Below are 12,229 nucleotides of genomic sequence, written 5' to 3'. Positions count from 1 at the left end.
GGAATGACTATACCGTGAGTGTCCCTCACTCCTTCTACCTAATGATCTCAAAACATTTTTCCAGTAGTAAAGTATTTTTGCTCTGCTTTCCAAGCAGCTACACTGAGGTGCAGGCTGATGAAGTGAATTTGCCCCAAGCCATGTGGGAAATCTATAGCAGAGCTGGGAACCAGTCTTAGATTTCCTGACTCAGCCTTGAACCTTCACCAAGGCAGGGAACCCTTCCCTAATGCAAAGAAAAATAAAAAATCATTCCTATTTCTCTGGTTCAGCGTGACTTCCTCAATGCTCCTCCTGAACCATCTGACATGGAGTCCTGTGGAGTAACATGAGGCTCAGCCACAGCATGCCATTCCAATTTCCTGCAGGCTCAGTGGGAGCAACACTGAACACAGGCTCTGAAGCTGGGTTCCCCACTCAGCATCCCCATACTGGAGGTTATCCAAAGGAGGCCCTGCATTTCATGAGAATTGGCTTTTACAGTGAGGCAGACATTCAAGGTCTGTCAAAAATGCCATGGCAAACTGTTAAAAATTGCTATCAAGTGATCTCACCTTACAATGACCTGTGCTGTTAGAGAATGCTGCTGTTTACTGCAATCTGGGTCTTTCACATATTTTCCTTTATTGTATTGATTTAGGGACTGATATATATTGAATGATTTTTTTAAAACCCGATTTAACAAAAAAATCACACTATCTGTTCGTATGTTAAAGCGGCAATATTTAAAGGATTTTAAGAATATCAACATTTCAACGCCTTTTGGGTTGAGAGAAACATTTTCCCCAGAGGCAAGCAGGAACAAAAACATACCGCACCTTCTGTGAAGGGATCAACCCTTTTCCCAAGGTTCCTCTCAATCAGCACTATGTCTGGAGCATACAGCACAACTAGCACCAAGGAGATAGAATGAAAATACGCTTTTGGTTAGTCATGGACTGCATTTCCTGAAGCTGCTTTCCAAGTATGCTGTATCATTAAGGATAGCTTGATGGAACTTATGCACATTTAACTGTCTTCCCCATTTGCTGCATTATTTTCACTTCCCTGTACTATCCCACATGCTTGATTTTAAGGGATATCTCAGACAAAACTATCCATGAGATAGTATTTTTAAAGGAAGCTATACTTTAAAAAAAATGCACAGCCCATAGTGTATTGTGTGTGACACATTAATCTCCCCTTTTTTTTAATCATCATTTACTTAGTTCACCAAACCCAAATGCTTTTGTCATTGCATGAGGTCCCGCAGCTGTTAACAGTAATTAACAAGGTTCTTCCTCACTCATACTCTAATTCATCGACTTTAAAGCTACAAGGTTCTAGTAGATCATCTAGTCTGACCTCCTGAGTTCACCGACCATTACATTTCACCCAGTTACTTTTGTATTGCGCTCAACATGTTTTTGGCTCTCACATACTTTTTTACAAGACAGTCGCTCTTGATTTAGAAACAAAGATACGGGGAATCTATCACTTCCCTTCCATTGTTTCACAGGGCAATCACCTTGACTGTGCCCAATTTCTAATTTAAACATGTTTAGCCTCAAATTCCAGCCACTGCATATTGCTATGTCTTTCTCCACTATACTAAATAGATATTTAATTTCCTTTTCTCCCTGCTAACATATTTATACACCTTAGATAAGAGACTTTTTAATCTTTTTTGTTTTATTAAATAAATTTAGTTAAGGGATTGATTTGGTTGTGTATATTTTCCCCAAACATTATCAAAGTGCTTCTGACCCTTTGGTAAATGTGGAGTTGTATACAATCAAATCCAAAGTGGCAAAAGTGGCAAAATCATCAAATCCCTGTTGACTATAATTTGGGCAAGTTGGTTTGCCCAAAACTGAGCTGTGAATCTTATTATTTTCATCTGGTTCCTGGCACTTCTGCTTTTCCTCTTGCATTTCAGATGGGTCCCTAGGCTTTATGACTAAGTGAATTACTGCAAAGTAGGTGAGAGCTGATAACAAGGTCTTGTTCTTCAAGGTTTCATCGTCATAGAATAATCCTTCCCTTAACTTACAATAGATTTCATCTGTAGCATCACACTCAAAGCCCTTTTCCTGTTGTGTTTGGTGAATGAGCTGTATATAATATTTTATTACACAAAGGAAAGGGTTTGGTATCTCTTTGGGATATTTCTCTTCCTAACCGTTAATTAAGGTAGAATCCTTGAGATCTCGGTTCTGATGCCAGAGAAAGTTTGGATTCACTGGTGATGCAGACACAAGGCAGCACAGCTGTTTGCTTGCCACTCTTCTGGAAGCTGCAAGACTCCGAAGTCTAAGATGACAAGAGCTAAATAAGGGAAGATGGAGTTAAAAGTCCCATAAGCTTTCCATACCTTTTGGTGGACCTGGATCCTGTTTGCCTACAATCCTACTATTTGCTCTGGTCTCATGGGATTTCCTCGAGTTTCTCCGACACATTTTACCCATTTAGGAAATTCTTCTTTATTCTTTATTTATTGCTTTTTTGGGGGGGAAGTGCTTAAAGGCCTTTGCCTCCCTGATGCAAGCACAAAAAAATCATGTTTTGCTTACCAACGTGCCTGGGGGCAATGCCAGCTGACTGCAGCATCCATGCTTGTTCTCGGTTTTCAGGAAAACCTTCCAAAACCCAACCCTATTGAACAAAAACATGAAATAATTATTGATCCAAACAAAGGGAATATAAAAAATTAAACCTTCAGACTAAACATCCCATTCGCTGAAAGGAATCTGCTTGATTCTGATCTTACAGTGGTGTAAGTCAAGGTGCTTACTCAAGCAAAAAAACCCCACCTTATGTGAGATAGGAAATCAGGCCTCACATCACCGTTCAAAATTCTGGGAAATCATTTCATTAGAATAAAAGGGAGGTTGACTGTGAAGAAAACACTACAAGACACTGGTTCCCACATGCATCCAGTCAATGTACTCCCTTCTCCAGACTTGGGGTTAGTCATCACTGCAATACCTGGCTGTTTAATCCACTGAAGTGGCTCTACCCAAGCTAACCCAGTCTTGGAAGGAACCACCACTCTGTGAAACAACCTTCACATTATGCACAGCTACCGGACTAGGAGAACAGTGTGACTTGATTAATAGCTCAGGAGCTGTTCTAACTTGAGCTGCTGCATCCCCACTACGCTACCAGCTCAAGTAACAAGAGCATCAGGACTTCAACCCCACCTCCTCCAGATGGGCCAGACAAAATGAGCTTACAGTATCAGTTAAGACCAGCTAGAGATTTGTGTGTGTGGACAAAACTCAAGTTACAACTCAAGCAAACAACACAGTGAATACAAGCCCTAAGACATCAGCTGACATTTGAATCCCTCTCTGCATCTTGGAAGCAGTGAGCTATTACACCTGTTCTGACAAAGTGAATTATAACCTAATTTCATTTGTTGTAGTTCTTCCCCAGAGGACAACCCATTACATTCTTTTTACAGAGGTTTAGAATTACAATCTTACAACAACCCCAAAACAAAAGGAAGATTTGGCTAACATTTAGAGCAGCCTCCCAAGACATGCAAGGGAGACCTGTTTTTAGTATAATCCATGCAAAGCTCAGAAATGAATGACTGCCACAGACAGCCTTGAGCTCACATGTGGTATATCACGTTGCCACATGCACCAAGCAGAGCATACAGTTATAAGTGCCATATATTTCAAACTGCCCAGTTCTAGTATTGGGACCTTCTGAGTCATTTTGAATTTAGAGAAGATTTAATCATATCAGCAAACCATTGGGTTGGCCAACCTACAAGGAGATCAGAGCCCTTGAGTCTGAGACCACTGAAATCAATGAGAGTTAAAGATATTGAGCATCTTTCAGGATCAAGTCCTGGATAATAATGTTCTACGGAATATACATCAGGTTACTACTTCCTAAGTGTTAACTTGGATGTCGTCCTCAAATGCAGGTCTGATCAAGCGTTGTTCAGCAAAGCACCTGAGAAGACAGACACACAACTGGGATGCAGCCCATCTTCAGTGATGCTCTGCTTTCTGAAGTCTTATAACTGCTTCCCTATTAAGTTGTCTGGGAATTTCTGGACTATACCATGCTCTGTCTAAGCTTATCGCTGTTGGCATGACCCCTACCTGGAAGGGATGTTAGAAATTAGGGTGGAGTACACTAGCTGGCTGTACACTAGTTGGGTGGCAATGGTCTGTTTGCATCAGCTACTCCAACTGTATGCAGAAGGCAGCCCGCCATCTCAGCACAGAACTGGTACCCCTCTGTCTGCACACGTAACACTTTGTCGCACAATGGGACTTAGGTGGGATGAGTCTGAGCCACAGTAGAAAAATGTCACCATTTAACTGTTAAGGGAAAAAAATGGTCTCAATGAAACAGGGCAGTGATTTTCAACCCATGGGGGTCCATGGACCATGTCTACGGGGTCCACAAAAGATGACTCTGATCAATCAAGCATATGCTAATACATTACATGTTCAATTCAAAGGGGTCTGCACCCCCATTCAAATTTCCAAAGGGATCTAAGACTCCATTTGAAATGTTGTAGGGGTCCGCAGATGAAAAAAGGTTCACAGTCACCAAAATAAGGGCATAAAGTTGGGTCCTTCTATGAGCAAAGAAAGTGACCATTTGTAATGTTGCCAGTAAAAATGGCATGCACTAAAATATTACCTCAGTGGAATGGACACTTGCATATTCCAATAATGTGTTTTTTAGAAGTTTCAATCTGAAAAAAGGCCAAAGATCCAAACAAGTGTCTTCTTTCTTGGGGGGAAAAGCCCACAATTCCCACTACTTTGAAATATTCAAAAGGCTACCAGCCCACACTGTGTATAAAAAAGAAGCTAAACAAATCTGAAGAGCCAAGAGCACTGAAAAAATATGCATGCTTTCATTATTTTCTTAAATTATACAGGAAAACTCACAGTAATGGAACCAAAGCTCCCAGAGCTAATGAAGCAACAGAGCAAAAAAAGGAAAGAAAAAAATAGAAAGAAAAAAGAGCCTTTTGCTCCCTAAAGTCCTTGTTATAGCCAGCTAAGTGTTGGATTGACCATCTTTAAAAAAACATTTACAGATCTATGCAATACCAGAGGAGTGCTGCAGCAGTACTTAATTTCTATGCAATGCAGTCTTTGAAATCTACTTCTCTTACACCTCAAAACTAAATCTCCTAAACTTGATCTAAATTCCTCTGTGTTAGTTGTTAAACTGAACAAGTCCTTGTCACTGTACCCCCAATAACTTCCTGATGCAGTAAAGAAATTGGAAGAACAGCTTTCATTGCGGGGTGGGGAGGATGGCATTTTAATATTGCATTAGCTAGGAATCATTATCATCTCCCACATAAATCTGAAGCTGTATCAGTCTGGGGTCCAAAGGTTGGAGAACTGTTTCAGGGAAACACATCTGTGGCTTCTGTAATAAGGAATCAGGACTTTCCAATTACATAGGAAAATAAAGTAGACAGCTTAAAATCTCCTAGTTAGCCCAGTTTTATGAATATGCCATCCTGCAGATATGTGCAAGAAATTTAAAAAAAAAAAAGGCTCACGTAACTGCAAGGCCATTTTGGCCACTCCCAGTGGTTTGCGTTATCAAATTAGGGTGAACTACTGGATAAGGTTGCACAGGTGCTAAAGAATCGATTTTTCCCTCGGGAATCACAGAGGCGTGAGAACACAAACAAGTTGCAAAATGTTTGTAATGGGACGTTACAAACCTCGGCACTGCCTTGCAAACGCACTCTGTACGGTCATAGGTGAGAAACTGATTCTTGTATCCATATAGGGCCAGATTCCCAGCTGGTGTAAATTGATGCACCACCTCCAGGGGCCAGCAAAGCATCTGGCCCATTATCCCCAAACCTAGTTTAACGGTCTTTAGATTCCAAACAAAAATATCAGGGCAGTTTAGAAACATCAGAGCTCAAAAACAAACCCACGGCAAGGAGCAACACAAAGGAGCATCTTTCTAACAAGGTGCAACAAACTTTGAATGGTTTATATACAGTTAGAAAGGCCCCAAAAACAGACAACATGCAACACAATGGCTAAAAGTTCTAGCAAACTGGGAAATCATAGCTCAGTAAATAGCTGCTGGTGGCAAATGCCATTTAGGGCACTAAAATGCATAATAAATAAGCTCTATATACATAGTTAGCTTTTTGGACTTTATTTCCAAAGGTCTCTGAATTCCAGGGTATCAGTCAATCCCTAATTAGAATACATTATCCATCTACTTGACACTTCAGTGAAATGTCTATTCCACCACAGAGCTGCAGCTTTGTTCAGAACAGGTTTATTGATATTCTGATGCATTCCCTCTCCATACCCCCAGTGGCTTGGTTCTGTTTTATCACACATCAAAAAGGCCGTATGCTCAGGGCACCCCATGCACAGCTCAGAGCTGGAGGTCTGAACAGCTGCAAGTAGTATGGTATCACAGGAGGGACAAGCTCCAAGCAGATGTCACAGATAAAAAAAAAGAGACAGTAAAAAGGGAGTGCGACTTGGGAACTGAGCAAGAGGAAGCAACACACAGCAGAGCAAGACCTGACTTAAAATATGCCTATCATGCTTTATGCAAACACTGGTCTTTTCTGCCCTCATGACTAACATTAAAGTGTAATTAGTAACTTCACATGGTAAGAATTTGTTTCTTTATGAAACCATCAATATTTTGTTCTTGATGGCAATCACCTTCAGGCACCTCATCCTTGAATGAACACGGTGAGCTTGAGAGCTCCATAATGCTTCGTTTGGGGGCCACCCTTCCCTCCCCCAACTGGAACCCTAAATTCTGCCCTACATCAAGACTGTGATAAATGGTATGCTGCATTCAGCTTTTGCTTTAAGAGCCGGTAAAGTGCTCCTTGGAGACCTATGTTACTCTGTAAATCAGCAAAAAGAAGGCGTTTATACAGCTGTCACCTCTTCCTCCAAGTTCAAGGAATATGGAGAGAAAGAAACTCAAGGTCACTGCCAGAAATGGGGCTCCTTTGCTGCAATGCTGCTATCAAACCAAAAGGCTTCTCCTTAGTTAAAGTAAGAAATCAAAGGCCTGTCACCACCTTCTGAGCAGATACCGGTTACCTTGATACTCTGCTGTTTTGTTACACTGTTTGGCCTGCGCATCCTCAATATTCAATGCTCAGAACAGAAACTATCAACGCAGATAATCTTAGACTATGGAAAGCAACGAGGAAGAAATGCAAAGAATAAACACCCTGAATCTGGTTGATATTTAAAATTAATTCGTGCATCTCTGATGCGGGCCCACAGCTTTGCAATTCCATTTCATAAAAGATAAATATAGCCACAAAACGGATTGCCTTCAGGGGGAAATGTCTTCCCCATAGCCTTCTCACAACACCATTCAGATTCCTATTCTTTTCATCCTATTCAGAGAAAGAGAGACAATCCCATGTCAGATGATCAATAACTGGACCCAGAATTTCTCTGAGGTTCTTAGAGAGCAAGGTGTGGAGGGCAGTATAAAAGCAGACAGCCTGAAATGTTGCATAATCATTTTTATTAGAATCAGGTGTCCAGACTTATCTAGGGCAAAAGGTTGAAAACCCAGGGGATAAACATCTCTCATGATTGCAGCTTTCTTTTACCAGTTCAATGTCTTGCGGCCCTGGCCTTTTTTGATACTGCCTCTGTAGGTTTGCATCCCATAATCTTTTCTGCAGCGAATTATTTCTGTATTTACTTTGTACAGGGCTCCTCCTCCTCCTCTACTCTTATTAACTTGTGGAAACAAGAGCAAATGGAATAGGGGCAAAATGCACACGGCTGAAGTGCTGCAACAACTGCAGCATAGAGAGCTGCTTGACCCAACCGCTGGAGTCTGTCAACAGTAAGAATACCGGAGGTTGGAGTAGGTCACATTCCACCAACCTCGCTATTAGAAAGGAAACTCTTTTCCCAGATAAAAAGCATTTTTGTAGTTTCTTATTCAATAACGAAGCTACGTTTTGCTTGGAAAGCAACAAATTAAGGTGCACGGGATGAATCCTCCCCTGAGTTAACTTGTTTAATGCCATCAACTTGTATGAGGTTGCACGGAAGCAGGATTTAGCTTGCTGATTTCACAGGCTCGCCCTCCCTAAGCCAACACTAAGGTCCTGGGGTCACCACAAGAGTTTGTTACGGTGGTTTGGTTATTTTGTTTTACACCTGCGCCCCAGCTTTTAGTAAATGTGCCCTGGACCCTCCTGAGTTCCTTAGGTCCCAACAGCTGGAAGATTCCCACTACTCAAATTAATTAGTGATAATTTAGGCTTAGTTTCCCCCCATGACTCTGTGACTGGCGCACAAGGTTGCTCAGCTGCCTCTCTCTCAGCTCTCCCTAAGGTTGCAAACACACCATCCAGCAAACTCTTTGCCAGGCTTCTCTGGTTCGATAAATTCACTCTACAACATTACAGCCCAGCAGCACCAAGAATTAGACAATAGTCAGTGGGGCTATAGCCGCCATGTACTAACTCTGTAAGATGAAAAGTCCTCATATCTGCTTCACAAGTCCCTGGTTCTAACATAATGCTTGCAATAAGTTTTCTGTGTGTGCTGTAAGACCTACCCGTCTGATCCCTTGCAGTCCTAACTGCATTTGTATTAGAGGAACACACAACACACAGTCTCAGCAGAGCTGTTGATCAATAAAATTGTACTCCTTAGAGGACGCCTATGACATCTATAAACCTGTGAGTGTCAAAACAATGGAACAAAAAATTCTGTATTCCTACTGTCAGTGGGATGAAAGCTGTACAATTAATGCCAGCTCAATGACACCACAAGGAGAAATAAAACAAACAGCTGGTGGTACTGTGGTCCAGCATACTGCTCCAACAACCTATTAATATTTTCGGTATAAAATACTGACTCATGTTATGAGCCAGATAGCATAAATCTATACAACAAATCCAAAAATCTACAGTTCCCAATATTAATTGTACTAGCTTTCACTTAGAAAAATACAAATGCACAGGCCCCCCTTTCACAAAGAAAGTAAGCACACACACAGTGAGGACATTTAATGGCTAAGAATCACTGTCTGTTGTTTAGGGGACCATTAACAGATAATCAAAACTTTGTAAAAGTCACCTGCACATGGTTCCTAGTCAGTGAACTTACTTAAATCAAAGCAGACTGGTAGTAGGACACACTCCCTTTTTAGCTTAGTTTAGCTTTCTTGGCTATATCTATATTAAGTTTTCCTTGCTGTGTGTTACCGATCACTCCAAGTTTTGGTTCAGTACTGCTGGTAGTAACAGTGACAGGAGTGTTGAAGTAGACCAGGCTCTAGACATGGAGCTGCTGCACGTAATACTATTGAGAGCAGATCAACATTGTCTAAAGCATCAGCTACTGAAACTGCCTTGTCTTAGCTAGAGCTCCCACCATTGCTACTCCGAGCAGAGTTGAAACAACACCAACAACCGTGGGAAACATCTGGCAAAGAAGCATGGTGCAGACAGGGCCTTTGGAGAAGACGAGAATTTGTCTGCGTGCCCAAGAATCTCAGCACTCACCTTCGTGGCACCACAACGAACATGTTAAAAGCTTATCCATTAAACAGATGTGCTTCCTTCCACCAAAAAGAACGGTTTCTCAGAAAGACCAGAGCACCTTACAGAGGTACCTAAACTGAAGAGTTCATTCACCCCTAAGCGGAATAATGTTTGAAGGCCTTGTCTGCAGTCATTTTCCCTAAAATTTCCTACCACACCTACCACTAATTCAGCTCAGCTGGCAGTAGTATTACTGCAGAGAATGCACCAGCAGTTACCATGGCAGACAGGCATTTGATACACATGGTTAAACACTATCCCATTTAAAAAAAAATAGTGGCAGCCTGAAAACTTCATGTACACTCATGCGCCAACCACAAATGGCAAAAAGGGAGCTGCATCGCTGATGGTGCTGGTAGCAAAAATCTTAGCATAGGTACTCCTTTAATTGAAAAGCCAGGGACAATGTATTTTCAATAGTGGTTGATAAACAGAACACCTGGGTTTTAATACTGGATTTGACATCTTTCTTAATGACTCTTATTTCTCTTATTTTAAGAAGCAGCCTCTGAGAATAAAAAAACCACCCCATAGTTCTTATCTATCACGTTATAGCCCTTTGGCACCATGAGTCCTAGTACCTTAGTACAGGCATTAGATGCCACTTTTTTACTTGGAAGTCAGAAGTGAGATGGCAAGTATGCCGATTTTATTTATTTAACTAGAGAAATGTTAAAAATTAATCGCCTACCATGAGGACAATAAGGTAAATCAGGTATTAAATCGATGTATTTCTTGCCACAGAATTGCCCTATATATTTGACAGACTCAGGACACTAACCAGAAATAACATTTCAGCTGTTTCCAATTCGCACATTCTGCTTGGTTTCTATTACATCCAGAGACGATAATACTGGTTTCATGGTAGAATTCAGCAGTTAAGCTATTTATTTCAAAATAGCACATAAATGTGCAGGATTGTGTAGTGTATTTTTTGTGTTTCTAAACACATTCCACAGCTACACTGAGAGGTTTAATTCTAGAGTGAATTTAGCGTGTTTATGCAAATACAGTAAATACTACCAGACATTTGGCCTGGAGGGATAAATATCTATCACCAGTTAAAATAAAATTAAATAAAAAACAACTCAGCTTAAAAGAGCTCCAAGAGAAACTAAGCAGACCCAAATAATTCAAGCATAGCGATTTAAAATGGAAAAGTTTAATTCTACTTTGCAAATTCAAAACAAACAGATAAATTATGGATTAAGGCACAGAGTATTTTGTATAGGAAAACTGACAACCACTTTCTAGATACTTAGGTTTTCTTCCAATGTCTTTAATTCTTTCTTTTTAACAATTCAGCAAGATTGTTTCAACCTCCCAGTGGCTGAGAGGTGAAGTGCATACCACAACCTCCTAAAATGCAAAGAAAATGGTCCATTAAAAAAAAAAAGAGGGGAGAGGGGGATGAGTGGCATAGGAGATTGTGGTATATAATGTACTAAAAAGCTTTTCCATAATTTTCTCAGTTAAGGGAAATAACAGGTAGACTTTAACAAACTTTAATTAATTATACTATTCAGTTCGTCAAGACTTGGGGCCTGTTCACCCTAGCATACTCCTTGGTAAGTTCCTCATGTAGACAAGCTCTTGATGATATTTAGACATTTGGGGCCTGTTCAGCACTAGGTTACTCCAGTTTTATGCACATATAAGCCCATTAATATCAAGGAAGCTACACAGGTGTAAATCTAGAATTAATGCAATGATGAAACAAGTCTTTACCTATGATTTTTCCTTGGGAAAATGGTTAGTTCTGTATTTGTTTTGGGATTTTTAGACTAGGTACTTTGTAAATCATCTTCAGGAATGCTTATAAGACTTTTTTGGGGGATGACTCCCGTCTCCTTGCAAAGCAGGTTTGGCTAAATATTTATTGAGGAGCTGGTAAAACACTTCATTTGATGTGTATGTTTCTTTACTTGGATAAAGCCTTCTCTCTTGAATCAAACTACTTGAAGCGAGGGCTGGTATGAACTCAGACAGATGGTAGGGCAAGGTGGCACCTTAACTGGTTCAGAAAGGCATAAACTGTCATAGGCAAGAACCTACTTGAGAAGTAAAATTCTACACTATAAAAATAAGGGACAACGGTTGGGGCTTTTGTGACTTGCAAACAATTATCTTTGACAGTGCCTTAATGTTAGGTTTTGCATTTTATTTCCTTGATTTTTGTTGTTTTTTAAAGAGTTTTTCTCCATTAGCAAATAAATGGTTCCAGATAGGGTTTAAATTCATACCTCACTGTAGTGAAGGGAAAGGGCCAGTTCACAGTTTGGCAGAGGTCTGTGGAATACCATGTTTTGTGCAAAAAAACAGCCATACCCCATTTATTTTGTCATGGCTTTATCTTTGCAAAAGAAAAACAGAAGAGTTGATACTATGTGCACTACATACATAACTGTGTTTAAATAGTGTGCTAACACAAGGTAGTGACCCAACTGTATAATTTAAGTGGACTAGTTTTCCAGATGTGCAAAAAACTAAGATGTATAGTCATACTCAAGACCTGGGAAACCTAATTGTGGCAGCAACGTAGAATAAAACAGGGCATCAAACAGTCTTCTTAAAATGGAAGATAGAACTTACAAATCACTGCAGAATATACCAAAATTAAGGAGACATGAAGAGGAGTATGGGACATGACATTTCTGGCATCTATAGTTTTTG

General features: G+C 40.4%; 1 protein-coding gene across 1 annotated transcript in view; it reads right to left on the bottom strand.

Moving 5' to 3' along the window:
- Nucleotides 1-12,229, bottom strand: part of AK8 (adenylate kinase 8) — an 87,019-nt gene that overhangs the window by 57,884 nt on the left and 16,906 nt on the right. Inside the window, exons 6-7 of the mRNA XM_006029800.2 lie at nt 2,553-2,634; nt 819-890 (exon numbers count right to left, since the gene is read on the bottom strand). Coding sequence (XP_006029862.1) covers nt 819-890; nt 2,553-2,634 — 154 coding nt within the window. The remainder of the gene's footprint in view (nt 1-818; nt 891-2,552; nt 2,635-12,229) is intronic.

Source organism: Alligator sinensis, unplaced genomic scaffold (assembly GCF_000455745.1).
Source record: "Alligator sinensis unplaced genomic scaffold, ASM45574v1 scaffold829_1, whole genome shotgun sequence".
Taxonomy (NCBI): Eukaryota; Metazoa; Chordata; order Crocodylia; family Alligatoridae; genus Alligator; species Alligator sinensis.
Note: the sequence above shows the minus strand (reverse complement) of the source record. Positions and strands in the feature narration are given on the sequence as shown.